Raw genomic sequence first — 12,853 nt, forward strand, 5'->3', positions numbered from 1 at the left:
GTCAAGGGACTACATTTCCCAGAAAGCGCGCGAAGGGCGATCCCGAGGCACTCTGGGGATGAGAGGAAGGCCGCGCTCGGTACGCTCAGTAGGGGCGGGGCCAGGCCGCGGTCTGGACTCCATTTCCCGGCGGCCTTCGGGTGCGCGCGGCGCGTGCGCAGTGTCTCGCGGCGAGCGGAAGATGGCGACAGCGGCGTCTTAGAGAAGTCGCTGCTTAGGGGGCGCGAGGGGCACGCAGGCCCGAGCCGTGGTGAGCGTGGGATGGCGTGGGGCCCCGGGAATGAAGGGAGGATGAGCCCTGAAGATCTGGGGGTGCTGGGGAGCCTCAGTAAGAGAGCGGAGCAGCGGCGTTGGGGGCCTCAGTTTCTTCCCCTGCTCAGGACCCTTCCGTGGCTCTCCAGTTCCCTCAGGGCAAACTTGCAACGTGGCCCACCCCCCACCCCCAAGGCGCGCTCGCCCCTCTGTCCTTTCGCCCACCGTCACCACGCTCGGCTGCCCTGGTCATTCGGTCCCTGAAACCTGTCACGCGCCCCCCTGCTTCATGCCTTGTGCACTTGCCGGACCCTCGCCGGTCCCTTCATCCCTCGGCCTGCCTAACTCCCTCGCTTCCCGCAGGGACCGGCGCTCACGTCACTTCCCCTGCCCGTCCCTCCTTTCCCTCACCCCCCCAACCCCCCACCCCGGCATCCGCCACTGCCCGGCTCTCATAGGCCACTGGGGGGGCGCTTTCCTTGAGGTCACGTGCGGCCCCATTTGTTACTGGCCCTGTTCGGGCGTGATGCGGTCACCCCGAGCCCCAGGAGACCCGGGGGGGGGGGGGGATAGGTGTGTCGCGATCGCCGCCCCGTTCGTTCCCAGGACAGTGCCTGGTTGACGTCGGCGCTGGATGGATGAAGAAATGAAAGCTACGCCTAGGGCCCTTCTGTATGGTGGGCGGCGGGTGCGGGGGCTGGGCTTGGGATTCCCGGTGGCATTCTCCAAGGAGTGATTTTTGTGGGTGCAGTTCATCCGCAGCCCATTGGGAAACCTTCCCGAGTTCCGCGCCTGCGCTGAGCATGCCCCTTGGTGGCTTCTGTGAGCTGACCTTTCGTTGCCCATCGCAGTCCAGTCTTCCTGCGGGAAGCCACCTTCTAGGACAGGATAACCGCGAGCAATCCCCTACCCCCCACCTACAGAAGTTTCCAAGGGGGTCATGGTTACAAAACGCGACTGCCACTTCATTCCCACCCCCCAGGGGACGGCTAGTGGGTTTGAGCTATCACCTTTGGGTTAGCAGCCTTAACACATCTTTGAGCTTGAAGTAGAGGGCTCGCAGGAAAGGAAAAACAAAAACAGGAAGACCCTCCAGGAGATGGATTGGCACAGTGGGTGCAGCCATGGGCTCAAGCCTCACAAACCTTTGAGAGGCCTGTGGTACTCATGGTCGCCATGAGTGGGAGCTGATCCACCTTCCTCCCTGGAATCTGCCACCCCCCACTCCCTCGTAAATTATCCTTAATGGCTTGTCAATTGTTCTCCAAGCCTCCTGCCCACCGGATCCCTATCCCACGGACAGAACAACAGCCAAGCACAGCTAACATTCGCGCCCCCAAGTAAGAGCAGGGCCCCCACCCCCTGCCTGGAGTTAGGTGCTAACACTGTCCCTTTTTTAGAGAGGAGGACATGGAGACCTGGGGAAATGAAGGTTCTGGTCTCAGGTCAGTCTGTAGCGCCTCGGACCCAAACGCTTGACAAAAGTGGATGGAATTGTGCATATTGTCTTGCGACCCAGTCGGCTGCCATGATCATCTTGTCACCATAAGAACCCCGAGAGACACTGCTTTGATTTGTGTGTGTGTGTGTGTGTGTGTGTGTTTTGCTCCATTTCCTCTTACTTCCTGTAAAAAGGGGTTGGGGGGGGTATGTGGAAGGAAGTACCATCGTCCATCACTTGGCTGCTTTTCGCCTGGTACGTGTGGGGGCTCGTCGCTTCTTTCTGTTTGCCTTTCTATTCCCCTGTGCAGCGGTGCGGTGTGCTGTCTTGTGCCTGTGCCATGTGGCTATGTCGTTCGTTCGCTGTTCCGGGTACAAGTGTCTGTTATCTTTCTGCATCCATCATATTACAGTCGTGCAAGACTGACTGCGGGGTGATAGTGCTTGCTGCCTCTGACTCAGGATGAAACACAGCGCCACCCGGGTCTGCCCATGGCCAGGAGCGTGCCCTTGGCTGATTTTCAGAAAGGGCTCACCAGGCCTTGCTTCCTCCTCTTAGCCTGGAGACCGGTTCGGCGTCCCAAGAATGCACAAACCTCCAGTGGGAGGCGGGTGGGGGCTGTGCACTCGAGTCACTGGCCAAGTATCAAACCGGGGTGTCCTGTCCCTCACAGAAGGTGAAATTCTATCCCTGAGCACCCCCAGTCCCCTGCCCCCTCGATATGCCAGAGCAGCGGTTCTCAGCCTGTGGGCTGTGACCCTTTTGGGGGTCGAATGACCCTTTCACAGGGGTCTCCCAATTCATCCCAGTAGCAAAATGACAGTGATGAAGTAGCAACGAAAATAATTTTATGGTTGGGGGCGGTCACCACTACCTGAGGGACTGTATTGGAAGGTTGAGAACCACTGTCCTAGAGAGTAGCCCTCACAAGCTGAGTGGAGCAAGCCTTCCCATGGTTAGCTGGTCCTGAGCATGGGAGGGTGCTGTGGTTGGAATTTTTCTGAGCTCTGTTCGAGAGAGCATGTTCTGGGGCCTCGTCAAGAGCCCAGCCTTGGAGCGGAGACAGGAGGCGTGGACACAGCGAGTGGCCACTGTGGTCCATCTGTCCTGTCATCCAGCAGATGCTCTGGGGCTGGCCTCTAGATGCACGTAAAGTCCTCGAGCTGGGACCGGGGGATCTAGGAGTCCATTAGGGAAGGCAAGTGGCACCAGTCACCCTGACATGCTGTGCACACGTGTGACCCCAGAGTGAGGAGGGGCATCGGAAGGCCGGGCAGGGAAAGGCCAGGCTAGGGAAGTGGCATGAGGGGTTGGCGCACTCATCCCACCCACCAAGACCCAGAGCCTGACCCACCCCTTTCGTTCCGCCAGGGACTATCTGACAGCAGCCATGGCGACCAGCAGTGGGGACAGTGTCACCCGGCGGAGCGTGGCCTCTCAGTTCTTCACCCAGGAGGAGGGCGCAGGCATCGATAGCATGACCACCTCAGAAAGGGTGAGTGTGGGGCTCGGGGCTCCATGGGGAGTCATGACCCTGGCTTTGGGTGGGCCACCCCGAAGTGCCTAAGCCTCCGGAGAGCCAGCCCCCGCCTCTGCTTCCCCCGCAGGTAGTGGATCTCCTGAACCAGGCGGCGCTGATCACTAATGACTCGAAGATCACAGTGCTTAAGCAGGTGAGGGGAGTGGGAGCGGCCGTGGAAGAGAAGGCCTTGGTAGTGAGGGATACGCACTATCAAGACGCCGGAGCCGGCTCCTCTGACCTCCTCTCCCTTCACGAGGGAAACCTCGCCCAGAGCAGCTCAACCCAAGGCAGAGGTCAGGCAGGCCTCCACTCTCCCCACTTCTTGCCAGTTCGGGCACCAGCGTCCCTCCCAGGGCACTCTCTACTTCTCTCCTAATGGCCCCAGGGAACTCCACAGCCCATGCTCGCCCGGAGGGGCTTTCTTCTGAAGGGTTCAGGAACAACCCAGGATGCAGTTTTCCAGCCGGGACAGCTTCTGGATGGTGTTCACAGCCAGGCCTCTCCCTGGCCCTCAGCCCCTTGGCCCCTCGGGTCTCTCGGCCTGCTCTGGCCTCAACCCCACTCAGGCAGGTGTCACAGAGCTCTCAGCTCTGCGGCGTGAGCTGGGGCCTCCATTCCACCAGCAACCCTCCTGCCTGAAGCCACTCAGCCCGTGCTTTGTGGGCTTTCCCGGCCCACTGTGCCGGCGTCAAGTGCGTCTTCTGGTTCACTGCTGTCGTTTCTCGCCAGTACTTGGCATTACAGCTCCTCCACCACCACCACCACCACCTGTGTGTGTGTCTGTCTCTCTGTCTGTCTGCCTCCCCCTCTCTGAATGTTTTCTGACTCGGAAGGACTTTCCATTCCCATCCATCTCTTCCTCTATGGTGATGGTGATCTCCTCGTCCCGTCTGCCACCTAGCAGCATGGCAGGGCTGACCAGGCCCTCCAGAGAGTTCCATCTACCTTGTTAGCAGGGCCCCACTCCCCCAAAGGGTGCCGTGCACTTTCTTCACAGCTAGCCAGTCCCCTGGGTGGCTGCAGGTCCCCCAGTCACTTGATGCCCTTGCAAGACACAAAAGGCCATGTCTGAGCCCTTGGCACCAGCATCCACATACAGGCACTTCTGGGTGCCAGCAGCAACTCTTCCCGACTCCCCCCAGGAAGTCTCAGCCCCGCAGCTAGTGAGGGGGGCAGCACCCCTGAACTAGTGCTTTAAACTCCAGGGCGCACCCCTCCAGGAACCGGCCAACTGGGGCTTTTGAATCCCGGGTCCCGACTCTTGGTTCCTGGCCCTGACCTCTGTGTGTTTCCTCCCTACCGGGGTCCGGTCCGATTAGGAAAACACAAACACTGCCCCACAGTGATGGCCCAAAGCCCAGAGGGGCAGCTGACCCTGCCTGTGAGTCCCGAAGGGCTTCTTGGAGGAGTCAAACGAGAGGATAAGGAGGGAGGCAGGCCCAGTGTAAGAGAGAGAGAAAGCGCCTCCGGCAGAGGCCATCGGCTATGCAAAGGCAAAAGAAGATGGGGTAGGCAGGCTTCAGAACAGGAGGGGATTCGAGTTCGCTGCTCTGGGATCCCGCTGCCCGTGTGAGAGCCCTGTTAGCCTTGGCAGGATCAGCCAGCCTCATCTTCCTCCTGCAGGGCTGCTGGTGGGTTTGAACCACTGACCTTGTGGTTAGCAGGCCCAGCACCTAACCCTTGGGAATGTCCAGGGAAGGACCGGTCCCAAAGAGCCCAGCAGGCACACTTGGGTCTCAGGAGATGGGTTTTTGGTGCTGTGTCGGCGATAGGAATGGGAGAGATCGTTGATGCCACACTTCAGGAAGGCAGGATCCTGGCTCGTCCCACCCACAAGGGACCAAGACCTACTACCAATCCACTGAGTCGCTAAGATTTTCCTGATTATTTTTTCATGTCTTACACAGACCTCTGTCTCCCTTCACCCACGTTTCAGTTGCCCGTCCCCCTGGGAGGGGGTTATATGTAGATCATTGTGATTGGTTCCCCCACTCTCCCCCACCTTCTCCTTACCTTCCTCATATCTCTACGCTCATTATTGATCCTGAGGGGTTTATCTGTCCTGGATTCCCTGTGTATCCAGCTCTTACTACCAGTGTACATGATCTGGTCTACCCGGATTTGTAAGATAGAATTGGGGTCATGATAGTGGGGGGGAGGAAGCATTAAAGAACTAGAGGAAAGTTCTGTTTCGTTGGTGCTATACTGCACCCTGACTGGCTTGTCTCTTCCTTGACCCTTCTGCGAGTGGATGTCCAGTTGTCTACAGATGGGCTTTGGGCCTCCACTCCACACTCCCCCTCATTCACAAAGATATGATTTTTTGTTCTGGGTCTTTGGTACCTGATACCTGATCCAATCCCATTGACACCTCATGATCACACAGGCAGGTGTGCTTCTTCCATGTGGACTTTGTTGTTTCTCAGCTAGATGGCCACTTGTTTATCTTCAAGCCTTTAAGACCCTGCGGGCACTAGATCTTTTGATAGCCTGCCACCATCAACTTTCTTCACATTTGATTGGGCACCTGCTTTGTCTTCAGCAATCCTGTTGAGAAGGTGAGCATCATGGAATGCCACGTTATTAGAACAAAGTGTTCTTGCACTGAGGGAGTTCTTGAGTGGAGGTCCAATGTTCGTCTGCTACCTTAATACTTAACATACAAGTACCCGTACATAGATCTATTACCATATCATTATAGATAAATATATTTACATATGTACATGCCTGTATTTAGACCACTATAAATGGTGCCTCCTAGTTCTTTCCTCTATTTCCTTTTACTTTCCTCTTGTCCCACTATCATGTTCGGCCTTCATTTGGGTTTCAGGAATTCCTCTGGACTACATTGTCCTTGATCAAGCCCCACCAGGCCTCCTATGCCCTCCTCGCCATGGATTTTAGATGTTTTCTCCTCCAGATTGCTTATCCCGCCTGCCTTATCTAGATAGACAGGCAGAGACAGTCATAAGCACAAAAACAAGACAACGATCTTCCTGTTACTTCAGCTTCTTATCCTGAGCTAGGGAGGGGCTGCATGTCCGATCATTATCTTCGCATTTTTCAGAGGAGCAGGCAGGTTCAGGGAGAGAACGTGCTTTGCCAGGACCAGGGTAGAGAGAGGTGGGGCCAGGATTTGAGCCATTTGTTACCAGCTGTCTCCCCTGCTGTCTCCCTGCCCCTCCCCGATATGCTCCCGTCTACCCTGATGAAACTCTGCCATTGAGTCGATGCCGACTTGTGGTGACTGAAATTGCAGAATGGAATTGCCCCTGTGGGTCTCCAGGGCTGTAAATCTGTCCTGGAGTACAAAGCCTCTGTCTCCCAAGGAGCAGTGGCTGGGTTTGGACTGTTGACCATGCCACCGGGACTCCGGTCGGCCCCGGTTTTACCGATGTGGGGCCCCTCTCCACCCCGATCTCTTTCTAGGTTCAAGAGTTGATCATCAACAAAGACCCTACCCTGCTGGACAACTTCCTGGACGTGAGTGCTCCCCGTGATCCGTTCTGCCTCCCCCTCCCTCCCCCCACCCCTCCTGGCATCGCCACTCTCGGTTTGGGTCCCCAGGGCTTCATGTGCCCCGGCTTCCCTGTGTTGCGAACGGGGTGCAGGGCTTGGCCAGGAGGAGGTGAGCGAGGAGGGCCCTGGCACAGCTCTGACCTGGCTTCGCCCTGACCTTTCAGGAGATCATCGCCTTCCAAGCGGACAAGTCGATCGAAGTGCGCAAGTTTGTCATCGGCTTTATCGAGGAGGCCTGGTGCGAGGGGGCCTGGGACTGCTGTGCGGGTGGGGAGGGGGTAGCTGCCAATAGCACCTAGCCCTCTGGACCTGGCCCCACCCACTGCTTCCTACAGCTCCGCCTTCCATCTCTCACATGCCCCGGATAAATGTCGGGGCTTGGGGTCATCAGACTCCTGGTTCTCTGCTTCCTCCATCAGAACACTGGCTCTGCCTTTCCATGCCCTTCCCTTGTCCCTCTCTGAAGAGTCCTTTGTGGGGAGCCCCTCCCCCCAAAGGGGGTCTGGTGTCACTTTGTTCACAGGTTGTGCACCTGCCCCAGGTGGCAGTGTACCTGTGTAGCCGGGACCCAGGACAGGTCCTGTCTTCACGGCGGGGCTCAGTTTCTTTTGTGGGTCCATCCGGTACCGCCTGGTTTCCATCTGTAAGACGTGCTGTGACAGACAGTCATGCCCGGGTCTTGCCCGAGGCTCCAGGAGCGACCTTGTTGCCCTTTCATAGTCCTTGAACCCGGGGTTCACTTTTCTTCTCCAACAAACCACGAGGCCCTCCTAAGAGAGGCCCTAAGTCTCCACTGAGGGAAAAGCCATCTTCAGAGCCCTCAGCCTGAGGAAGCACGGCTGTGATCCAGACAGGCGGTTACAGAAAGCGAGCGAAGGCCTTTCCCAGGGATCTGGGTGGCTGGCGTGTACAGCGGGCTGGCTCTCTGTGTGTCAGTACGCCCCGGCGGCACACTGGTTAAAGCACTGGGCTGCTAACAAAGGGGTCAGTGGTTCGAATCCACCAGCTACACTGTGGGCAAAAGGCGTGGCCTTCTGCTTGCATGACCATGACAATCTCAGAAACCCCGTGGGGCAGTTCTCTGTCGGGCAGGGTCCCTGAGTTGCAATCATCTCAACATCGGGGCGGGGGTGTTTGCTTCTATGCACAAGTATCCTAATTCTCACAACCACCTACGAGCTCAGAAGTAATGGGGTTCACACAGCTCGTATAGACCCCAGGTTGTCTACTGCCTCTGTGTGAGCTGTGGAGTTGGAAGTAGGGTGAGACTCTGGGTACCCAGGATGGACAGAGAGAGAATGCAGGGGCAGCCCTGTCCGAAAAAAAAAAAAGCGCCGTCCTCAGCTTCCAGGTGTGCCAGCAAGCCAGACAGATGCAGGCCCTGCCCTCCCCCAACTAGCCTTGTGCTGCCATTCCGATCCCCTGGGACGCTGGCTCCGATGCTCCACCCCCCGACCTCAGACCACATTGACCTTCCTGCCTCCCCTCAGCAAACGAGACATCGAGCTGCTGCTGAAACTGATCGCGAACCTCAACATGCTCTTGAGGGACGAGAACGTGAACGTGGTGAAGAAGGCCATTCTCACCATGACCCAGCTCTACAAGGTGGCCCTGCAGGTGAGCCCTCCCTGCCCGCCACAGGACATCCCATTCCCACACCAGCAAATCCGTTCCAAGTCAACGCCACGGTCACATCTGCCCCTTATGGGCGTGAAGTGCTCTTGGTCTGGGGTGGGCATACAGCAAGGGCATCCGATGTAGTCCACATGGCAGGGAAGCACTGTTCTTCCATCCACCCCCACCTTCCATCAACCCATCCACGTAGTCCTCTGTCCTTCCTTCCATCAGTCCGTCCATCTAGTCCTCTGTCCTTCCTTCCATTGACCCGTCCATCTAGTCCTCTGTCCTTCCATTAGTCCATCCATCTAGTCCTGTCCTTCCTCCCATTGACTTGTCCTTCCTTCCATTGACCCGTCCATCCAGTCCTCTGTCCTTCCTTCCATCAGTCCATCCATCTAGTCCTGTCCTTCCTCCATCCTCCCCTTCCTTGCTCCTTTTTGGTTTTCTTTAATCATTTTTTCATTCATTCCATATACCCATTCATTCATTCGATCCTTTCTTCCACGGCACACCCTTCCTTCAGTCGTCCTTCCCATCTCCCTCCATCCTTCCATCCATCTAAAGAGCCTGGGGGTGCATACTGACTTAGGAGTTCGGTTGCGAACTACAAGGACGGTAGTTTGAACCCCCCGCCGCCTCACAAGGAGAAAGATGAGATTTTCACCACTGTAGAGTGACAGCCTCAGAAACCGTCAGGTGCCAGTTGTCCTTCCATGGAGTCGAATCAACTCTGTGGTAGTGAATTGGGTTTGTTTTTCCCATCCACCTAGCCTGGCTTTTACCCACCCACCCAGCCTGCATTCCTGAGCACTTCCTCTGTGCCTAGACAGTGTGGTCCCTCGCTGGGTGGGACTTGTCACCCAGTGAGGAAGACAGAAAGGGATCCAAGCGTCTCTTGAACTGTGGCCTGGGGTCAACATTGTGCAGGGCAGGGACATCCTGCTGAGCGGTGCTGGGTAATGGGAGCACAGTGAAGGCATCTGGTGCCCTCCTCCCTCGCCCTTGGAGGTCAGCCTTGCTACGCCTGTCCGAGGCCACTCTGTACTGGTAGGTCTGTCTCCCCTGCTGGACTGTGAGCCCCTGAATGCAAGGCCAGACCTGTGGCGGTCACCACAGTCTCCTGTCCCCTTACAGGACCAGGGACAGAGTTAGAACTCACAAAGTGTGTCCAAGGTGAAGCTACTGACCCGTGATGTCTGTCCTCCTGTCCTCACTGTGCCTGTCTGTCTGCCCATCTGTCCCCCCACCCCCGGCCTGCTGGCAGTGGATGGTGAAGTCCCGGGTGATCAGCGAGCTCCAGGAGGCCTGCTGGGACATGGTGTCTGCCATGGCCGGGGACATCATCCTGCTGCTGGACTCCGACAACGACGGCATCCGCACCCACGCCATCAAGTTTGTGGAGGGCCTCATCGTCACCCTGTCACCCCGCATGGCCGACTCAGAGGTGCCCCGGCGCCAGGAGCAGGACATCAGCCTGGACCGCATCCCACGCGACCACCCCTATGTCCAGTATAGTGAGTGCCCCCCACCCCGTGCGTGTGCTGGGCGCTGCGCCAAGCCTGCAACTCCTTGCCTGATGCCTCCCCTGCCTGCTGGCTGTCTTGTGGTTTGGGCAACAACACGGCATGGTGGTGATGAGACTCTGCCAGCCCTGCCACTCACTTGGCCAGCTCCTGGCATCCCCACCGTGCACCGGGTGAGCTCGGACAGGTGTCTTCTCTCGGGCTCCATTCTCCACTGTGTCACGTGGAGACAGTCCCAGCTCGGTTTCACGGGCTTGTTGTGAGGTGCCGTGGGAGGGCGAGCCTCAGACCGTGCCGGTTTCCTTGTTGCACATGATCGAGCACACTGCCGCAAGGTCTGAGGTTCAAACCCACCAGCCCCTCCGCAGGAGAAGGCTGAGGCTGCCTGCTCTGTCTCAGAAACCCTGCCGAGCGAGGGTCACTGGGAGCATGTGTCCACGTGGCAGCGGGCAGGCGGTGCCTTGGGTCGGGGCTTGGGCTGCTCGTCTGAATTGTTCGACGGCCTTTTTAGCTCAACAGTCAGGTCGGTCTGCACCAATATCGGGGTACATTGCTTCACTACAGCCCTCACTGTGGATACAGCACATTCTCCCAGCGCAGCTGCCTCTTGATGGCCGTTGGCACTGTTATTTTGCATTCGAGCCTTTAAGCCACATGGCGGCTCAGTCTGCAGCAAATGCCCAGTAGAAGGAGTCATCGGGACGTGAAGGGTTAACATTCTGGGGGCTGGATCGAGAGGGCTGGGACAAGGGCCTTTTGAGCTTATAGACAGACACACCACTTTTAACTTTTTTGTTTTTAATTATTTTGGGGGGGCTCGTACAACTCTTACCACACTCCATGCATCCATCCATTGTGTCAAGCACATTTGTACATTTGTTGCCCTCAGCATTCTCAGAACATTTGCTCTCTACTTGAGCCCTTGGTATCAGCTCCTCATTTTCCCCCTCCCTCCCTACCCTGTCCCACCTTTAAATGTTTACATCAGCATAGTTCATACAGTCAGCTAGTTCCACAAGTTTTTGTTTGTTTTTTTCCCCCTCCCATCTTCCACTGTTGCAAGCCGAGGCTTTGAGCAACCACACAGGTACACTCTTAGACACTGACACCCTCTCCTGGGACCCATCAGCAGCCCTGGTGTCGTGGATGGCACATCGGGTGGCTCACCACAGGGTCAGCAGTTCCAACCCACCAGCCCCTCCGTTGGAGAAGAATGAGTCTTTCTCCTTCTCTAGCGTCTTGGAAACCCACTGGGACAGGTCGCTGTGGGTCCATGATCTTGGTGGCCGGAAGTGAGGTGGTTTGGGGCCCTTCAGCCGATCACGACGCCTGCGTACCAGGGCGCGCCTTCCTTTAGGTCCCCGAGGGCGGCTTTCTTTGGGGACCTGGGCGAAAGGTCCCTCCTGATTGGCTCTCTTTCCCCAGACGTGTTGTGGGAAGAGGGCAAGGCGGCGCTGGAGCAGCTGCTGAAGTTCATGGTGCACCCGGCCATCTCCTCCATCAACCTGACCACGGCCCTGGGCGCCCTGGCCAACATCGCCCGCCAGCGGCCCATGTTTATGTCGGAGGTGATCCAGGCCTACGAGACCCTGCACGGTCAGTGGGCCCCTGGGCTGCCCCTCTGCCCGGGCCAGCCTGGGCTCTCCTGAGGACATGCCAGCCAGGGAATGAGCCCCTGAGGGCCACGGGCCAGGACAGATTCTCCACGGGCGGGGGGGGGGGGTGTCCCAAAAGTTTGTGGAGGTCTCTACCGTCTTTCAGTCCTCCCGTGGCTGTCTGAGTTGGGGTTGGCTGGATGGCAGTGAGTTTGATTTCAGGGTTCTTAGTCCCATTTCTCCACGAGCTTGTTGACACCCCCTCGTGTTAAGACAGGACTCCGGCGTACCTCCACGACCTGGCTTTGGAAACTGAGGTGTGTACAGGCGGAGAGGTACACGCCGCGAGTAGGGCACGGTGTCATCAGGAGAGACCCGTCCCTGGAGAAGGAGGACATGGTGCTTGGTAAAGTTGAGGGGCAGCGAGACAGAGAAGTCCCTCAAGGAGACGGACAGCCACAGTGGCTGCAGTCGGGGGCTCCGGCTCAACGACCATTGTCAGGGCGGCATGGGTTTCCGTGGTGCGCAGGACAGCAGTCGGAGCTACTCGCCAGGGCCCGACACACGCGTGTCCTACTGACTTCCTCACTCGAAACCGACCTGGGCTTGCTGGGGTTAATCCCACTGGACATTGATGGAGCCACGTGCTTTTCCTGGGTTGCCGGAATGTGTGTGGCTGTCTTCTGCTGGGGGCTCTTTCCTGTGCTTAAAGGGATGGTGGTCCGCAGGCGTCTCTGGCGTCTCGGTGTGTAGGGGGACGCTCGTGCCGGGGCACGCCGCGCGTTTCATAGAGCGAGGATGGCCCAGGCAGCGGTTTGCCCTCTTGGTTCACAGGGTGCCCGACTTGAGGGCACCTCACCAGGTGGGTGAGCTTACACCCCAAATGCTTTAAGATATTCCAGCCTGCCCCAACAGCATCGCGTTGCGAAACAGCAGAGGAAACCATGTGGGGTTTGTTCCACGTCATCACTTCCTCTCCTGGGGGGGCTGCGAGAACTGGCAGCGGTGGGGGGCCAGGGGCTCGGGTTGCTTCCCTCCCCCTGGCTTCCTCCCTTGGCCCTGGGCACACTCCTTCCTCTCCGGAGCAAAGAGCTCCACTCCCAAGTGGCTCTGATTCCATCAGCTTAGCAACCCAGGGATCAGGGAATGTCCCCTTCCCCTGCATTCCAGCCCTGGGCCCCCTGGCTGCTGCTCATTGTTTCCGATTGGCCAGGCCTGCTCTGTGAGCCTGGCCATGAGCCAATCAACAGTGGCCGAGGGGATACCGCCTCCTTATTGGCCCCCCTGGGCTCAGTGGCCGCTTGGACTGAGAATGGAGACTAGGTGGTACCCTCATAGGAGAAAGAGAGTAGTGTTGTTGGCCCAGGCCGGGAGACTGGGC

The 12,853-nt window shown here is 57.8% G+C and overlaps 1 protein-coding gene across 3 annotated transcripts in view; it reads left to right on the plus strand.

The window, feature by feature from the left end:
• Window positions 1–112: 112 nt before the first annotated feature.
• Window positions 113–12,853, plus strand: part of SYMPK (symplekin scaffold protein) — a 28,048-nt gene continuing 15,307 nt past the window's right edge. For 2 of the 3 annotated variants that reach the window (XM_075536280.1, XM_075536281.1), the window contains exons 1-9: window positions 115–250; window positions 1,653–1,697; window positions 3,065–3,188; window positions 3,301–3,366; window positions 6,645–6,698; window positions 6,899–6,972; window positions 8,225–8,351; window positions 9,619–9,868; window positions 11,303–11,473. In XM_075536280.1, coding sequence (XP_075392395.1) covers window positions 1,663–1,697; window positions 3,065–3,188; window positions 3,301–3,366; window positions 6,645–6,698; window positions 6,899–6,972; window positions 8,225–8,351; window positions 9,619–9,868; window positions 11,303–11,473 — 901 coding nt within the window. In that variant the 5' untranslated portion in view covers window positions 115–250; window positions 1,653–1,662. Of the gene's footprint in view, window positions 251–1,652; window positions 1,698–3,064; window positions 3,189–3,300; window positions 3,367–6,644; window positions 6,699–6,898; window positions 6,973–8,224; window positions 8,352–9,618; window positions 9,869–11,302; window positions 11,474–12,853 lie in introns of all 3 variants that reach the window. The other variant, XM_075536282.1, reaches the window with a different exon arrangement.

This window comes from Tenrec ecaudatus, chromosome 18 (genome assembly GCF_050624435.1).
Source record: "Tenrec ecaudatus isolate mTenEca1 chromosome 18, mTenEca1.hap1, whole genome shotgun sequence".
Taxonomy (NCBI): domain Eukaryota; kingdom Metazoa; phylum Chordata; class Mammalia; order Afrosoricida; family Tenrecidae; genus Tenrec; species Tenrec ecaudatus.